At 28.8% G+C, this 19,900-nt stretch overlaps 1 protein-coding gene across 4 annotated transcripts; it reads left to right on the top strand.

Annotated features, from left to right (window-relative positions):
* The first annotated feature begins 1,518 nt into the window (after window positions 1–1,518).
* On the top strand, window positions 1,519–18,887 carry LOC111038374 (acyl-CoA synthetase family member 2, mitochondrial-like). 4 transcript variants are annotated; one of them, XM_022321437.1, is made up of 16 exons: window positions 1,570–1,735; window positions 3,456–3,576; window positions 10,801–10,883; window positions 10,965–11,053; window positions 12,588–12,777; window positions 12,991–13,119; window positions 14,239–14,462; window positions 14,533–14,635; window positions 15,121–15,225; window positions 15,318–15,472; window positions 15,674–15,848; window positions 15,981–16,088; window positions 16,389–16,537; window positions 17,180–17,321; window positions 18,187–18,297; window positions 18,397–18,887. In XM_022321437.1, exons 4-16 carry the CDS (start codon window positions 10,986–10,988, stop codon window positions 18,523–18,525), a joined length of 1,788 nt encoding a protein of 595 aa, XP_022177129.1. In that variant the 5' UTR covers window positions 1,570–1,735; window positions 3,456–3,576; window positions 10,801–10,883; window positions 10,965–10,985; the 3' UTR covers window positions 18,526–18,887. The 4 variants fall into 4 exon arrangements, with proteins under 4 accessions (XP_022177128.1, XP_022177129.1, XP_022177132.1 ...); XM_022321436.1 differs by lacking the exon at window positions 3,456–3,576 and having other exon boundaries at window positions 1,519–1,735; XM_022321439.1 differs by lacking the exons at window positions 1,570–1,735; window positions 3,456–3,576 and adding an exon at window positions 8,103–8,227.
* The last annotated feature ends 1,013 nt before the right edge of the window (window positions 18,888–19,900 follow it).

The following is a 19,900-nucleotide window of genomic DNA, read 5'->3' as shown; positions in this document are numbered from 1 at the left end:
TCAAAGTCCCAGGCTCAAAATCTGTTAACCTGGCCCAGGACCCCGAGTACGTCACTTTAGCTTTCAGACACTATGACATATTTACGTGACAAGAGTACGCCGTCGAATTTATAATGTTGATTTAGGATTAATTAATTTGATATATTTTGCTGTTTTGGCGGTAAGATGTTGACTTGGAACTAATATGTTAATGAGCTTACGATAACACCACCGCCGGTCGGTGTCCGGATAATCAGTTATTCAGTTATCAATTATAGACCGTCGACCGAACAACATATTATAATATGCATAAATCGAAAAGCCAGGCTGACTCGAAAACATATTACATAACTGTTAAAGTAATACTGATTAAGTTTTTCAGATCGTTAGCTAAAGAATAGCTTGATCAGCAGTATGTTTAGTGTTTACAAATATACAAACAACTTTTTAAAGCGATTTTAAATTTTTAAAGACACAAAATACCATCAACTGTTATCGTCGAATTAAAATATAATATTTCATGAAATAATTTAGATACTTAGTATGGCGTACGTATCATAACTAGGTTAGAATTTAATCATTATTATTATTATCATCAGGGTGTAATTGTACAGCATAGTAATTAGTCAAGAGTCAAGACCTACAGACTATACATGCAGGTATGTGCATCTGGAATCAATGCGACAATGCACTTGCTAAAATGCTAATTTTTTAATTTAAAATGAAAATATAAAGGTAGGTGCCGTAGGTTGGTACTATCTGGTTTTTTAATTTTTGATATTGAGTATTATAATTCGCTAACTATCAAGATCTAAAATTCTTCATTTTCGCTATTCTTTTTTATACTTTTATCAATTTAGACATTACCAGACCAACAAATCACACTTGTTGAAATCTTTTATTAAATTCAAATAAACATACCTAAATGTTCAAAATCAATATTATGAATCAAACTGCACATATTGTAGTGGATATTACCATTGATTATAAATAAATGATTATAATATTATTACAAGATGATAATAATAAGTGTACCGTAGTTTAAATACTAATTCACCAGCGCCGAAACTAATTTCTTCTAACTATTTACTAGTTTGGGACTTCAGTCAAGCTCAATTAATTTAAATAAATAAAAGCGTACAAAATTAATTTTTAATAAATATATTTATAAGTATAATATCATGTATTTTTTTTTATATTTTTGTTAATTTTTAATTGTTCATTTGTATTCTTTGATAGATCAAAACCAAAACTATAGTACCTGGTCAGATTACATTTTTAATACTTCTGGACTTTGGTGTTTGTGTATTTTTATTTTTTCACCTACTATTTTTCAATGCACAGCAAGTATTAAATAACTTTTTTTGTATTATTATTTATTTACAATCAATAATATTACCTAGATTAAAACTGTTCATCCGTACTGTACGTATTGATATAAATGTATCATATCGATAAATGACGACTGAACCCAATCAGTTATTAATGAAAAGTAAATATGTATAACCATAGATTAGGCACTCGACTAGGAAACGCTATTCGTGCATAAATCAATGATCGATAGTTTTAATAATTAGTTTTTTTTTATAGATTGGTAATGGTCTTAGATTTAATATAGCAATGTATAATATCTCAATAATGTTTTTTCATGAGAGCATTTCAATCATATCAGTTCGTGCACAGTGTTTCAATAAACAATAGACGGGTTTTTCGAACGCAAAACGTTGTACATTTTGCAGATCGATAAGATAACTAAGTAAGTACCTATGAATAATGCTATGTATATTATGTTATAATGTTCCACGTGAGCGATGCGATACATTTAGATATATTTACTACCGGACTGTGTCTTATAGAATTAATAACCGTATATCTCCATAAATCATTATAATATCACATTCGTGTCACTGGATACCTATAGATATCTAGAGTATAAGTCCGACAATTCTATTCGTGCTCTGGATTCGGTGAAGACACAATAATGTGATAAATACGGTGCATTTATTAAGGTTTTTAAATTAAAGAATTAGTACTCCCATTATGCCGTACAATTAATCTAGATGTAGGTCTCACAATATTTTTTTTTTTTTTATTGAATCTAGTATAGGTGATACCTACACAGGGTGTCCCGTGAGGATTTACTCATTGCGATATTTCCTGAAATAATGTAAATATCATAATAAATTCTGGTTTTTTATTAAGACTCACAAAGATAAGCACTACAAATAACTAGTTCATGTTTTCATTTTTTTTTTTATACTTATATATTATATTATATTTTTTTTACTAATTATTTAAAAGAAATTGAAGATAGCCATTTTGAAGATAGCCATTTTGAAGAGTTCATTTTTCTGAAAATATTGACGTTTCAACATTTTAATTTTATTAATCTCCTGATTTTTAATCAATTTTTCAGTTAGTTGGTAAAACAGCAAAAAACCAGTTTTTGTACTGGCGGCGAGTCCCCCTCTACGGCTAATAGGTATATCCTCACGGGACATTCTGTATATACATATTATAAATTAATCGGAGAAAATATTCTATACTTAGCTATACTATGCACAATTGCTATCAAACAATCATAAATAAATATAAAAGTGTACCACTATTACAAAAATAATTAAACCAATTTTAAAATATTTATAATACCTATCAATAATAATTTGGTCTATTGAATAATTATTAATATTTAATTTCCGTAGAAGAATAACAACTGTGTTATGTTTTTTCATTGTTGGTACTTTTGTATTGGTGATACCCATAATACATTTTTCATCAACTTTCACGATAATTAATTATGTTATAACTTATAAATTTATGAAATTACACATTTTCAGCATTTCTGTATCTACATGCCAGTTGGTCGTATTTCGTACATATTCTGTCATTTTTTTTGCAAACATTTATAGAACATCCGAGAATCTATTGTGTAGTATTTAAGAAAATTATATACACTAAAAATCATATCCGTATTGGCTATTCCCTATATTATGATATTAATGTAATTTGTAAATGCCAGCTGCCAACGGTTTATACTATAATTATACCTAATTATTGTTGTTTTAATAATTAATAATTCTCGTTTGTCTCGTAATTTCTGGGAACTCGCTCCACCGTATAGTGTATGTGTCAAACACTGAATAGGTTATCTATACTGCAATGGACATATTATCATTCACAAATTTCAAGTTTTTAAAGTTTTTTACTCATGAACTAAAACAAACAAACAATTAGGATTTAGGGAGTTAAGAGAGGGCTCAGCCTGAAAATAACCATTTTCCCCTAATTTTCTTTTTGTTTCTCCCTATTATTTCAAAAAAGTACTGAGTAGTTTTACTTTCGGCCGCCTAAAAGTATACCGACTAGTTTCAATTTTCTACCAGAAACCACCCTCGATGTAGAAGATTGAACCATTTTTCTTTAATAAAACGTAAAAAAACGACACACACCAATTTAAGACCAACACATATTCATAGTTTCAGGCTAAATCAGGAATGTACTTTCACCTCGTTTCCGTGATCATTGCCACTTCATAGAATGCTCAGTGATTAGATCGATCCGTACTAAACGATTACATTATATTGAAAAAAAAAAAAGGTAAGCGGCATACACATTATATTGATAGAATACTGTTCTATCGAGAAAATCTATCCAAGAGCCGCTGGCATAGCATAATAATATTACATGTATATTACTTTTTAACAATAACTGCAATATTATTGTATTATCCGAGAATTCATCCGGAAATACGAAAGTGTTTTAAATGTACGTGTTGTTTTGTCAATAATTTTTGTTTCGAAGGCCTAATAACATGCAATTACCGGAAACCGTCCCTCGATACGCATGCAATGTTTGACAGCTACAAGTATAATCCGAGCTTGATATCATTCCGTACATATTGTCGTTGTAGTTGTTATATATATGTTTATTACATAAAGCACACAAACACACACTTTCATATGTATATACATTTATTATAATATTACATAGGCACACGTATGTATATCATATCTCCTGCATTGCACCCGAACAACGAGCGGTGTGCACAAGGCTCCCCCGAAGAAATTAAACTTTGACAACCCCCTCGCATTTCGTGCGTTCAAACAAACGATTACCCGGTCGGTACGTCGAATATCATACTACTGTGTATAATAATAATAATATTACGTATTTGTGAGTACATTATTATTACAACATATACCTAATATATTTATATATATATATACGTTCGCTCGCGATTTTTAGAGTATATTTACATAATATTTTACTGTTATTAGGCTGGTAGGTATATCGCATACAATTGTATGTGAATGTGTTACTTATAAAACTTGACGTTTTATAAAATAAAATATAATAAGGCTTAATATCAGCTAGGTACTTGTCCTATAGGAACGTTTGGTTTGCATATGTATGGCGTGCATCCCTCCCTTACCACATGCAGTATATAGGTACTATAGAGCAAAACACTTCGAAAAGGTTGCATCATATTATTATTTTATTACTATTACTTATATTTTGTTACACCTTAAGGCTTAACTACATATTATAATCGAGTTAATTGTTATCTGTCGCACTATACTTATTGCCTATGTGTATTGTGTATCCACACATAATAACATAATATAACAATGTAAGTACAATATTATATCGTCCTAATAACTTTAATATTATAATGATATAAAGCTATATGCATATTGTTATTGTTTATTGTTTTCGCATTGATTTCTCTCAATGTCACGTCCCTATGTACATGATGTTACGAGTATATCGACCTTGTATTTCACGATAAACTGCAAAAAGCACAGAAATGCATACTATACCTGCACAATAATGTATAATATGATATATAAGTGTAATAGCGTAACGCCGGGTGTATAGTTCGAAACGTGTACCTAGCTAAATGCCTAAATGCATAAAGACTGAATGCAATATCACAATAGACTATTAGGTATAGCAGTCCATAATAAGAGCCGTTTTTTTTTGTTTTGTTGTAGGATATATATTTACTACGCTTTTATTGTTATTTGATCTACAAACCTCTGTGCGACCATCATACTTTGCATTGTTATTATTTTATTGTTTAAAATGATCAACTTTCACCCCGGTAGAAAAACGGCTATGTTATATTATAGGTACCTATAGATATATACGCCTATAGACAATATCGTCACGTGCGCGACGAAGGATTTTATGTAAGGAAACACGAATATTATCAGATTTAATGTATTTTGTTCATTGTTTATAGTGTGGTTATTATTTTACTTGTCCCGCTTACCTACCAATATTTCGATATAATAATACCAAAACTGTATAGTACAGTACAGTATTATATTGTATTGTATGTTATTGTAGGTTTATAGTTTTATCATTTATTATAATTTAGCGATCGATGGCAAAACTAGACTTTAAAATAAAAATATTTTGACTGATCATTTACATTTTTGCTTGTATATTATAATTAACTACTATCAATATCTGTTGAATATATTATAGGTACTTATAATAAATCATTTTATGGAAATACTGTAGGCCGTGAGAATAGTGAGAAGTGAAAATCATATTGTGATTTCACAAATACAGATACATATGAATGCTACAAATCGTGAACATTAATAATTATACACATATAAGTACATAAAATTATAATAATTGTCGATAGAGTTCACCTACAAAACGCTCAAAAAGATTTAATTGCAATTTTGAAAATTGACTAACAAACTGCAAATTAAATTCTTGGGAATCACTTAACATGATATTATATTAATTTGGTCATAATACGAAACAATTGAATAAATTTAAATACCAACAAATAATGATCCTATTAACTAAATCATCGTAAAAATAATGTTATTCAAAACCATCAAACACATATTTTGATATTGTAAACAAATATTACTAGTTTCGAATGGGTTATTTTTCGAACACAATAATTCTTAAATTATTAACTTAGAGTTATTTGTATTCGTAAAATATAATTTTCACATCACCAATTTCAGTTTAAATTGTTTATACACCTAAAAAAATTATAAATTAAATTTGATCCTATTTCTGAATAAACTTCTACCTCAACATGATTTTCCTCCAATAAATTAATAACTTGTATACTAATTAATGTAACTAACATAAAACGCTGAAAAAGTTGAGTTGTAAAAATTTTAGGTACCTAAGTAAACCTAACTCTTAAATACAATTTTTATTCTAATGTAAACCGCAATAATATTGTGATATAAACGATGGTAAAATATTTGATGATGAATTAAGATTGTTGCACATTCTGAAAGTAAAAATTAATTTAAAATACTTAATTTCTCCTTCTATAGGTATTTATTGAATCTCAATCAAAAAACTTATTACCTCGCGGGTCATGCCATTTTATTTCATATTAGATACATTTTTATAGGGCTCCATAATAATTGTGATATTCTACAACTACATCAACCTTATGTATTATAATTTAAAATGATTATAATAAATTAATGTTTCTATTGGTATTATTCATAATGATATAATAAAGGTTTCTATCTAATATAATACTTACTTGTACTTTATAGTACTTTCGACAAAGACTTGTTTCGATGTTTTTAATAAACAAAGAAAAGGTCTAGTTAGAATATTAATCATTTGCTTATCGTTTTCTGACTACCTAACTGTATTTTTTAGTAAACAAATTACACATACATCATACAGTGTTCTACCTTCTACTGTTATATAATATGTTTACATTATATTATTCATTAATTACTAATATTAGGTATAAGCATTGTCGGTATGTGGATAACTAACCAGCTAATGTTTTTACTATCAACAATAATGATTGAACCTTTAAAAATAATAATTGCATTTAATCATATTTACCGGAACGATAATAAAGGAGTTGATAATAACTAATAACTATAATATATAATAAGTACGTGTTCCCAGGAACTCCAGATTGAAATTTTCCAATTTTTTTTTCTCAAATATTTAGCATGTATTTGCATGCTCAGTTTTGTAACTTGCAGGCGTCTTAATTAGGTTTTTTTTATCTAAAACCAGAAGAGGGGAGGGGGCTGTAGAAATATGTCTCAGACCCCCCCCCCAACCATCACACATCATAACCGCTTAATTTCAAATTTTTTTCACCCTCAAAATTTAACATGTAATTGCACGGTTGGTTCCACAACCCTTTCCTCATATTTTAACAATTTAAACTAAGCGTTTTTATTTTATAATTATAATCATTTCTAATCTTACTATCTTAATAGTTACTTTATTAGTTGAATATTATTTTCTTAACAATTTATTTAAACAAATATCATTACATTATTGATCAGAATAATATCAAATATAAATACATAGCAATGGCTACCTATCATTACATTTAGGTACTATTTATTTTTACAATTATTATTGGAATGACATTTTGAGTTGTATTTTTTCTCTGCTACCGTACATTTACATTTTTTATTTGAACATTGTTAAGTACAATTACATCCATCATAACCCTGTCTTAATAAATTTTAATATTTCCCGGCTGCTTCTCTCAATATAATTGTTGGATTTTTTAAAAATAAATAGTAAATGTAATGATAGGTAGAAATTGCTATATATATTTTATATTTGATATTATTCTGATCAATAATGTAATGTAATAATATTTGTGTAAATAAATTGTTAAGAAAATAGTATTCAACTAATAAAGTAACTATTAAGATAGTAAGATTAGAAATGATTATAATTATAAAATAAAAACGTTCAGTTTAAATTGTGAAAATATGAGGATAGGGTTGTGGAGTCAACCGTGGAATTTGAAATTAAGCGGTTATGATGTGTGATGGTTGGGGGGGGGGGGGTCTGAGACATATTTCTACAGCCCCCTGGTTTTAATTAAGACGTATGCAAAATGCAAATTACAAAACTGAGCATGCGAATACATGCTAAATATTTGAGAAAAAAAAAATTGAAACATTTTAATGTGGGGGGGCTGGGGACAACTTACGTATAAATAAAAATGTTTAATACAAATCCAGATAAATGTAAGTACCATATAATATGTTTTATTGGTACTCGTGAGTGTGCTATCTTCGCTGAAAATGAAATTAAATGTAAACATTTAAGCGTAATTTAAATGTGAACATTTAATTTCGTGTAGTACGAGTGTAAGACTAACCTAATCATCTCATGCCAGCATAGTAAACTAATTTCTATGAGGCTTCTACTAACAACTATTACAATAGTTATGATAATGTTTTAGGTACTTAATATTAAAGTAAGTTCAATTTTTTTTAAGCAAATAATTATTAATTGATGAATTGCTTCATCATGACATTGCGCTATTGAATTTGCTGTTTTATTTTTCACTTATACCTATGTGAAGAAATTTATTTTTTTTCGAATTCATGATTATGTTTGAAAAACTAGTTTTGTACATCGATAACTATTATTGGTAACTCTTATTGATAAATATCCTTTAAAATCACTTTTTGGTCTTTATTGGCATATTCTTAAAAGTTATTAAAAAGCCCATCATAATTAAGCTGTTCTTCCACGTTTAAAATCACGAAAACGATTGAAAATAAGTAATTACGTAGTACAATGTACGATGTTTTTTTGCGGTAATTAGATCTATACTTACTGTACTTCTGGCGTATTATGCCATCTACCTATTTAGTATAAATTAATTATAAAATATCCTTAGAAATATTGACTAAAACATCGTCTCCGCTTACAAACATTTTTTGAATGCAATTATTTATCATTAAATTTTGATGACATATTGTGTTACGATGTGCTTATTCAATGAAGAAGTGCATGCTCGTAAAAACTATACAGCAGATCGACTTCCACGGTTGTTTTATTTTTAATGAGAAATGAGGATTAATAATAAAATAAAATATTATATTTTATATGCCATAATAATAATATATATTTAGGTATATAATGTTCTTATTATAATAGGTACCTAGTTGTACTTTTTAACTGTATTAAGGAACGGAAATTTTACGTGTATAAAATATGGTTCACAAAAAAAGTAGGTATAGAGGTATATTTACAATACATTGTATAGATTATAATTAATAGTGTACTTATTACATAATAGTATATCACTATATATAAGCCACGTAATTGCTATTGAACCGTTCACAACTAAAACATTCTACGGCTTTATCACTCATTAAATTATTTATTTTATTTTATCTTAAACTCTTGAAGTACTTATGTCCTACATCTATAAATTGTACAATACAATATTGTTTTATAGTATTTTTTTTAGATATTTTTGATATCATATTTCGTGTTTTACTTTTTAAGTAACCACAACGATATTTAATTTCATACTCCTAAGAATATACTTTTGAGAAGTTTTTTGATTTATGAAATTGAATTACCAACGATTAGTTAATTACTTATAACAATTATAAATATATTTATACTTTAAAGTGGGGCTTTGTGGCACAAAGGTCTTCTCAAAATGTTGGTCTAAAATTCTATAATATATTATATATTATATTTTTTCTTGCGTACCTATTTTTTTTTATTATTTTGTACTACGTATAACTTGTAAATTTATTGAGAACTTTTGAAATTGGTTAACGACAAAAAAACTTGTATAATTCTCTATAACACTTGCACACCTAGGTTAAGTGTAATTTGTTCTTTCTGAGCAGTTTAAATGTTGATGAGTAAAAATAAAACTACTACACAGTTGACTACTTAGTAAATTTAATATTAAATTAATAAAAGTCAACTAAGAAATCGTTATTTTAACTGAGTTTTGAGCCATCGGCGAAGTGACAAGGTTTTTAAGAAACCCGGGTCTCGTGGCTGTTTTTGAGTGGATTGATGAAAGGTCTATGTTAGTGCAAAAAGTTGGCTGATCATTGATGTAAACTATTGAGTATTGACAACTAGATAGTACCACTGATTATTTTGGGATAGCAAGCAGAAGGACGAAAACAAATTATATCTTAAAAATAAAGTCATTAATTATAAAAGTTAGTAACTCACCGCTTCCAGGCATAATATTTTGTACTTCGAAAAAAAGTGACCCATTCTAAATAAACTCAATATTTGCGTCAATATGCATAATTTTTTCAAATTTAATACTCCAACACAAATATTTATAACACACCCTAGCTGGTGCAATGGTCCTCCGAAGTGTACTGTATCAGCTCTTTTATTATATAAGATAATTTGTTTCTTTTTCAGTTCAAACTGGGCAATACCTTTGTTGATATGATATTGTGATTTGAACTTAACACATATAAATATTTATACTTCTCATTGGGCACGGACAACATTTTTTAAGCTAATGAATTATTTAATTTAAACTTCCTTCATTATTATCCTTAAAATCACTCTGAATACGTTTGGTTTTTCATCTAATAAATGAAACTATTTCAACTTTCGTTCTCCATTGCTTATGAATAAATCTTAAAAGTAAAACACTTTATTTTACAGTTGTATACGCGTATACTAATTTCGATAAAATCGTGAACACGAACGCATAAAAAGTAAAACTCGGTCAGAACTGTATATATTTCTTTTTCTCGTTTGTGTTTTTATTTTTTCCGTATTGTATAAACATCTTAAAGGTATAATTATGTTTTATGCTTATGTATCTAGTTTATAAAATACTATGTAATAAAATATTGTCAATCAACTAATATTTCAAACCTTTCACTCCTCCCACCAATTGCACCATGCATGGTCAAATTTATTCAATCCTTTTTTTTCATGTATATAATGTTAAACCAGCTTAGGTTTATTATTGTGTACATATTTTTTCAATAACACTGATGAATGATGATATAATAATACATTATAATATATTATTTTCAGATTATTAAATGATACTGGCTGCAGTTGTTAATCAATTTCATAACTGTCTATACTCTATATTATATTATATGGAATAGTGAGAGTTAAAATACATATTAGTTTTTAAGATTTGGTTTACAAAATCATTAAATTTACGCAGTTTAAACGTTTTTTTTTCGTTTTAGGTGGCTAGAATTATTAACAAAATGATGAACTGCTCGTTGTTTAAAATAACGAATCTAAAAGGATTGCGTGCTATTAATAGACATTCAATGTAAGTATTTAATGTAACTAGACATTTAATTATTTATATACAAATATACAGAGTATTATTATTTTGAATATGTATAACAATACTAGTTTCAAAGTTTTCAAAATTGTCATTATTATTATTACGAATGTAATCTTTTATATTTTACAGTACAATTATTATATATATTTTATATGCATACTGGCTATTTTATAAAACGTCTTATATAATTAATCGCCATATCAATTCGGACAGTACAACACACTTTAGGAAATGGAAGATGTACAAAAAAAATGCCACATTTTTTTCTTGTTAGATATTTTCCTGATTTATATAGCAACCTGCCCACAAATGTTCGAAATTTAGTTTAACATAATGAGTCGATAATCAGTCTCATAAATCATAATATTTTATCACGCATTACGTAGCGTAGGCACATCATACTATTAACTCCAGAGCATGTCGTGTTTTTCTATTTTAAATTTTAACTGTGTGTAAACCGTGCAAATACGAATATCAAGCTGCAGTGTTAAAATATATTACCAAATGCAGAGGGTAGAGTACTTGTCACGCGCCGCCCTCCTGTTTTCTAGACCATTGGATTTTTTTTCTATTAAATGTACCTACCATGTTTACCACGCAACTAGGCCATTTTCAAAGTAGTGGCCATGACCTACAGAGCTTCAAGTCTATGGATTTCCGTGCAACATAGTATAATGAATGAAAACAATTTTGATTTTTAAACGATTAAATAATCTACACCTAGCGGTCATTACACCTTTTAGATACATTGTCTGACTATTGTAAGACGCATTATAGATAACGATGAGTACAGAATTACAGAATAATAATAATAATAATTCCTATTAATATTAGTTATTAATAGGCTCGTGTGCGAATTGTATGTAATATACTAATAAATTAATCTGCAATTTGTGTGAGCTGTAGTCGTAGTGTCGTTGACGTTCAGGTAAACGCCAGGAGTTACATGTAAAAAAAACGCTTAATTGTATGTTACCACAAGTAAAATGTATGGTTGTCGATGGATTAATTATTAAATACTTACATTAGAAGGGAGAATTGAAAATTTGCCTGAGGGTTATAAATTGAAGTGTAATGGGCTATTAATAATTTAAACATTTATAAGTTTGATTCAGAACTTATCCTTAATTGAAAAATATATAGTGAAATATTATACTATAATATGGTTTTTACGTGTAATTGTGTATAATTGTGTATAATTATTGTAATATTACAGAAAATAAGGCTAACCTTTTTAACTAATATAACAATAGACACAAGTGTTATATAAATACATCCGTTCATATCGGGTTGTATGAAAAATTAATTAATTAAATATTTCAATACAATTTAATGGACTAATCATAGACTACTATATTATGTGTAGTTTCTCTACCTCCCCATTGATTCATTAAATGTTTAGTGATTGCTTGTGCAAACTGAAATGTTTAGTGTATTAAGCACATCATATTATATTATAGTCTTGTGATAATTTTGTGCAATATATAATGACCCTAATTCGTTCGGTTTTCTTCAGTTATCAAAGATTTTCGAGAAATAATCATTGGTCGAAGTACAGCTATGTGTGTGGCGCCACGAGTGACCCACTCAAAGCTTATACGATCGGGGGAGTTTTCAATGACAACGTACAACAGATTCCGGACCTAGAGTTCTTGGTTAGTCGACACGAGAACAAACGATACACATTCGCCGCCATGGATTCCGAGGTCAGCGAAAACTAAATACCACAATAATTATTATAGGTTTAATCGAAAACGACAGTTTTGATTTGTCCTAGAATATATTATCATTACTTACCTGTACATAATGTACACTCGTTATTATATACAGTAGTGCACTACACGTAACACGAAGAAAAATATGTATTCATTTAATACTGTAAACGTGAACGCTAATTGATTCATATTTTTTTTCCATAGGTGGATAAGCTTTGTAAGAGTTTTAATGCCGTTGGCCTCAAGCACGGGGATCGGGTTGGAATATGGATGCCCAATTGCGTGTTGTACTTTATTGCCATTATCGCGACAGCTCGCCTGGGACTTATTTTGGTAGGTATTTATTTGTATATTTTATAGTTAAAAAATAAAAACAAAGTTTACAGTTTTTTTTCTTTGGGCCTCGGTGGATCAAAATTGGACAGAAAATAAAAAGTTAACAGGTTTTCTAATATGAATTTTGTTACTGAAAAAATTTGATGATTGGGGTTATATTTTAATATTTTAATATAACTCTTAAATAAATATAGGTAAACTATATAGCTTTTAATCAAAATCACCAAATCAGTTTTCAATCCACAGTAAATTACACAATAAACAATTCATGCTTTTTTCTCACAATGAAATCCTTTCAGCCTGACGAAACAACAGGAGCTTAACCTCACCAACAAACAAATTATATAAAAATACATTTTTAAAAATGTGACTTGATCTTTTCCAAGTGCTTCTGAAGTACGAATAAAAAATGTTGATATTTTCTTCTGTTATCATTTAGGCTCTGGTATATTTTGGATATTATTCCATGGCATCTATGAAATGTGTTTGTGAGTTTGGTATATTATTGCATGTAGAGTGGACAGGTTGACGGATCATTACTGAAAAAAAATCGTGTGTCATAATTTGATAAAATAATATATATCAATTTTGTGCTCTGTAGGCGATGTCAATAATATTGCAGATTACAATTAACATGGTGTGTTTGTGTGAGTTTCATTTTTTAATTTTTTTTTTAAAAATGTATTTTTGTATGATTTGTTTGTTGGTGGGGTTAAGTTCCTGTTGTTTCATCAGGCTGAAAGTGTTTCATTGTGAGTAAAAATCATGGCATTGTTTATTGTGTAATTTATTGTGAATTGAAAACTGATTTGGTGATTTTGATTAAAAGCTAGGTATATAGTTTACCTATATTTATTTAAGAGGTACATTATAATATAAAAATATAATATAATATAATGTTTATTATTTATATATAATACACACTCGTCATTAGATCCGTATTGACAGTGTATTGAAAAAATATATTCATAACTGCTACAAACTGTGATTATATCATAACATTCATAACAGCTAGCATAAAAAATAAATTATAGTCGATAGAGGTATAATATGATTTTATGTCGCTTTATGGTCAACGTCTATATAGTAAATACTTATATTATATTATGATTTCAGGTAAACATCAATCCTGCATATCAGGCTGACGAATTGAAACACACTTTAACGCTGACTGATGTTAAGTGTCTGTTGACCTTGGAGAAGTTTAAGACTCAAAATTATCCTGAAATATTGGAAAAGGTCGATCCGGATATTTGGAAGCGACCGCCTAATACTCCGATCGAGTCGAAAGTAATGCCCACCCTGAAATCAGTAATTTTTGATTCAGAAAACCATATAAAGTTAGCATTCACTTATAATAACAATTATAGTACTATATGGTTTTCAATTGAAACATGATATTTGTTACAGCGGTGCCTATAATTTACAAACGTTCTTTGACTTGGGTTTCAATTCAAATTATAGTATTCCTAATGTTCAACCAGACGAAGGTTGTATTATTCAGTTTACTTCAGTAAGTAAGATAGTGAATCGTTTAGGTTTACTACATAAATGGTTATCGGGGGCTTGGGGTAATTAATAGCTACCCATTAGCTACTTCCAATTTCTAGTAGACGTATAAAAGTATTATTAATATTATTGTAATAACTATTGAAGTTTTGATAGTAACTGCTTATAAACTATAAATCAAGAATTGTGTACTATTAATAAAGTAAAACTGTTCTTAATGAAAAATATGCTCAATTTAACAAACAAGTTATACTAATATGTATTATGTTACCTGCAGCATTTTAACATTGGGCATATTTGCATTAGGTCCATTGCGCTTTTTTTAGAAATTTGACGTTAACGAACGTAATTAATATAAATATAAATTTATTTTATAGTAATGGAAATATAAACTTGCTAGTTGATTTTGTTTTACAGTATAGATCTTAGGTATACATCTATGAAATTACATTTTTCCATTATTTATTCATCAATTGAAATTATTTTTAGGGTACAACTGGTAAACCAAAAGCAGCATTATTGAACCATTTTGGTCTAATGAACAACGCCTACTCTATCATGAAGCGTTTAGGGGTCCACGATGATCTTATTGAAGTATAGTTATGAGAAATGTTTAAACATTTATTTGATTATGATATTATATTATAACCTATCTATCTAATCCTATGAATATTATATACGTTTAGGGGAAATCACATAAATTCTGCAATCCAATGCCTCTATTCCATGCTTCGGGTTTATCCATCGGCGTTCTAGGACCATTGATTAGCAAAGCAGCTATTTTTTTACCGTCGGCTCATTTTGACCCAAAAGCCGCGGTCGATGTTCTTACCAAAGAAAAGTTAGAAATTTTGTTTATCTTACTTTTGTTTAAAAAATAGAAATTTTAAGATTTCATTTTTCTAATATATTTGTTTTAGTTTGTATTATTTATGATATATATATATATATATATAATATGCATATAACAGTACATTTTTAATTACATAATAATATCTAACTTAACTATTAATACGAATAACCACGTTATTACCTATTATAGGTGTACATTTTTATTTGGTACTCCGACGATACACGTTGACATTTTGTCCGTTTTTGAAAAACTTCCACCTGAACTACAAGATAACGATTTGAAGTTCGGAATAACTGGTGGTGCCACATGTTCTCCGATCTTGATGACCAAATTCAATAAAATGTTCCCACGGGCTAAAATATTGGTATTTATTAAAACTAATTAAAATAACTTGTTTTTTCAAAGTTTGTTGTGGCCATTTAGTCCCGACAATTAAAATGGTTTAATTAATATTAAGGATATAATTTATTCGTTTGACGAATGATATTCGTTGTAGAGTTTGTTCGGGATGACGGAAACCAGTCCCTGTACGTTTCAAAGTTTCTCAAACGATTCAGATGAAAAAGTACAGTCGACGATGGGTTTCATACAGGATCATGTGGAGGTCAGTTTATGATGCCCAACAATATATATACACATATGATATAAATTAGTGATAGGGAAGGTGCTATAATTAAAAATTGATTAACCTTGTATATAACCTAATTATCTGCTGTAGTCAGTGGCCTTTTACCCCACCCCCATCCCACATACATACACCGAAGGTTATACTAAATACATACTATGTATACTGTGAACTTACATAATTACTGTGAATTAAACTTAACTACAACTATAGACTATAATCGATCACTCGATCGTTGATAGAAAAATTTTGCTATTTAACAGTTTTGTTGATTTCTAGGCAAAAGTGGTCGATGCTAATGGCAATATGGTACCGTTCGGGACTCCCGGGGAGCTGTTGATTCGTGGGTACCTGAATATGAATGGTTACTTTAACGATGAAGAGAAGACAAAGGAAACGATTGATTCGAACGGGTGGCTACACACAGGGTAAACCATTGTCTATTCGAAGTTTTCGAACTGCAGGGTGATTCTTTTATCGTATATATCGCTGTGATATTTCCTGTGCTCGCGATAAAAGAATCTATCTGTATGTAGGTAGTAGGGGCTTAATTAAAGATCCGAGAGAAACAATAAAAAACTCCAAATTCCAATGAGTACAATTTTTCAAGAGGCGCTTTAAAATAAACCATTTGAATTTGTAGAGCAAAAATTCACAGCAAATATATTAAAGATCTGACTTTAATTCATTTCTGTAGCATCCAGTAAAAATATTGTTCAAATCAAATTTGTATACTCTCAAAACAAAAAATAAAACTTGGAGATGTCTTGTTGTTGAACTAAAATCAAAACCATATATCTCCGTTTATATATGATATTTAGGTATATAATATCTATATAATATCTATCTTTATTTAACAAACGGTTTGCCTGGTTGTTAGACCAACTCGTGAAGTTTTTTTTCTTGATAACGTACAATCGAAAACTAATTTTGAACAAAATATGGAGATATCTTGTTGTTGCTCTCAGGTCCTATATTAAATCTATGTGTGTTAATGCGTTGTTAGCTCGGTATGATATGAATATAATATGATACCGCAATGTTTATATTATTTATGGATTTATATTTAGGGACCAATTCGTTTTGTATGAAGACGGATATGCCAATCACGTTGGTAGATTAAAGGAAATGATCATCCGTGGCGGTGAAAACATATTTCCCAAAGAGATAGAATACTTTTTGGAGTCTCATCCTTTGATTTCGCAAGTTCAAGTAATTATACATATTATATACCTACTACGAGTTAGGAAAAATAAGAAAATCTCATTGATCAAGTATTATTATTATTGTACGTCTCATGTAATTTTGTATAATATAAATATATATTATAGGTACCGTACTGCAATAGTAACTACCAACTATTGGGTGTTTATGTACCTAAAATTCAAAATAAATACCTTTTATTATCATCATGGCATCAAGTAGGTACTTAGAAAACAAGCTATAAAATGATATTCTACGAAGGACATAGAGAGACAAAAAGTTTAAAATGCTAGCCAAACGTTTAGTGTAGAATTAAACTAAAACATAATCATACTTCATCTTAATAGATTAGTAGGTATAACTATATGGAAAAATTCAAATAAATTTATCAATATTAAATTAATCGTGACTTATAAATAAAATGTCTATAAATTATTTGTTCTTCTATATTTATCATAATAATATATTATAGTGTTTTTACACAGATCTGCTAGGTACTTACATAATATAATAATATGACCTTTAGGAATTTTATAGTTTTTGATTTTTAATACTGTTTGCGTTACACAATATGATGGTCGATGAAATATATAATACAATTTACAGTCAAATGTTGTGTATATTATATTCAAAACCTTTATGCCAAAAACTGAACCCTATTGCTACGTAGTTACCTATTATTATTATGATTTTAATAATATTCTGATATTCTTCTAACACATATTTTATGCTCACGAGATATGCCGATAATCGCTGTTTATCACAAGTATACATACCGTATTATCTATTATTATTTTTATTTTAATGATACGGTCATAACAATTAATATTATTTTACAAGCGCAATAGATACATAATCGCTTTTTTTATTGAAGGTATATGGTGTACCCGACGATCGGATGGGCGAAGAAGTGTGTGCCAGCGTCATCGTCAAAGAAGGGGCTACGGTTACCGAAGCCGAAATAAAAGCGTACAGCAAAGGAAAGGTCTGTCTTAGGACCACGGCTTGTTTTTTATTTGACAAAACCACATAGGTATACTCCACTTTGGTTTCGTACTTGTAACTTATATATTGTTTATTTCAGATCTCCCATTTTAAGATACCCAAATACATATTCATCGAAAAGGATGGGTTCCCGATGACGGCAACGGGCAAAGTGCAAAAGAACAGATTAAGCGAAATTGCGTTGCAACGGATTTCGAGCCTCGCCTAATATAGTTTTATTTATTTATTCATTTTTTACAATATGGAACATCGAACATGCCTCCTACCCTGTAAATAATAATACACAAATCAGCGATATAATCAGCTGTGTATTATTTCCTTCGGTATTCAATTTTATCGTTTAATATGCGTTACCACGGTGATTGAACATTTTTAAAACTATAAAATATCAACTGAGATGTATTTTATTATAGTATATTTTGTATACATTATGCATACTACAGCTATTTAAGTGAACAGGAAGTCACGCCTTTATCTTTACAAAGTTCAGTAGGTAAAAAGGCTAAATATAATCTTCAACGATTTTAATAATAATAATAATTTTAATGAATATTATTTATTTTACGTTAATCACGAGTGTTTTTATTACTTATATCATTATACAGATCGATTATTTGTTTGGATTAAAAATTACTTACTGTGATCTGAGGTTATAAATTATAATATAATATAATATTATTACTAATTACAGTAGAACTTCGATTAACCGTCACTGTCGGGACCGGGGCTATGCCGGTTAATCGAATAGACGGTTAACAGAAATTTTGCAAAAAAAAACGTGTGCATACATATATGTACACACATTTAATATATTTTATACGTGTGTGTACTTTAAAAAAAAAATTACTTACATATAACATATAAATTAATTATTATAACACATATAAATTATAAACATACATACCACACATATTTTAAAAAAAAATCTGTAATTTTAGTTTGGTTTTTTGATTCTCTAGTTTTTTTAGCAGCAATATTACGTATTTGACGTAGAAGTAAGACTTGCGTAGCATTTGACAATCGTCTAATCGCCTAATTATTTATTTTTTTCGGCGATGACCGATGACGGATAACAGAGAGTGACGGTTAATCGAGTGGCGGTTAATCGAAGTTCTACTGTATATTCCTTTTAGTAAGTCAATGAAATTGCAAGCCCTTTATTACCAACACATACACTAACTTAAACATTGAAATCGGAAAAAGAGACATAAAATAGACAATAAAAGCCAAATACCTAGGATTAACAATCGACTTAAAACTCCACTCCACGTCCCACATCACAAACTCACAATAAACACATTTTAGGCACTAAACACTGTTTATTTCTAGTCATCAACAAAAGAATTCCGATCCCCCACAATATGAATAACTTGATTATATTTACACTACTTACTTAAGATAGATGATTATTTGTGCAGATCCAGTTTGTGTTCTGTTTGATTTGTAAGACGAAATCCAAGATAATAAAGGTCCACTAATATTAATTTTATATAGTTTACATATAAGTAATGTATGATTTATCTTATCAGAAGCTTTTGAAAAGTCTAAGTCAATAGTGTCGACCTTAGAGTCTGATTCTAACA

The sequence above is a fragment of the Myzus persicae genome, unplaced genomic scaffold (genome assembly GCF_001856785.1).
Source record: "Myzus persicae strain clone G006 unplaced genomic scaffold, MPER_G0061.0, whole genome shotgun sequence".
NCBI classification, from domain to species: Eukaryota; Metazoa; Arthropoda; class Insecta; order Hemiptera; family Aphididae; genus Myzus; species Myzus persicae.
Note: the sequence above shows the minus strand (reverse complement) of the source record. Positions and strands in the feature narration are given on the sequence as shown.

Bases quoted from the DNA above. Each gene is read 5' to 3' on its own strand.
- LOC111038374 (XM_022321436.1), top strand. From the start codon at position 10,986: ATGATGAACTGCTCGTTGTTTAAAATAACGAATCTAAAAGGATTGCGT. The intron at 11,054-12,587 runs GTAAGTATTTAA...GGTTTTCTTCAG, and splicing joins GCTATTAATAGACATTCAAT to TTATCAAAGATTTTCGAGAA. The intron at 16,089-16,388 runs GTCAGTTTATGA...GTTGATTTCTAG, and splicing joins TCATACAGGATCATGTGGAG to GCAAAAGTGGTCGATGCTAA.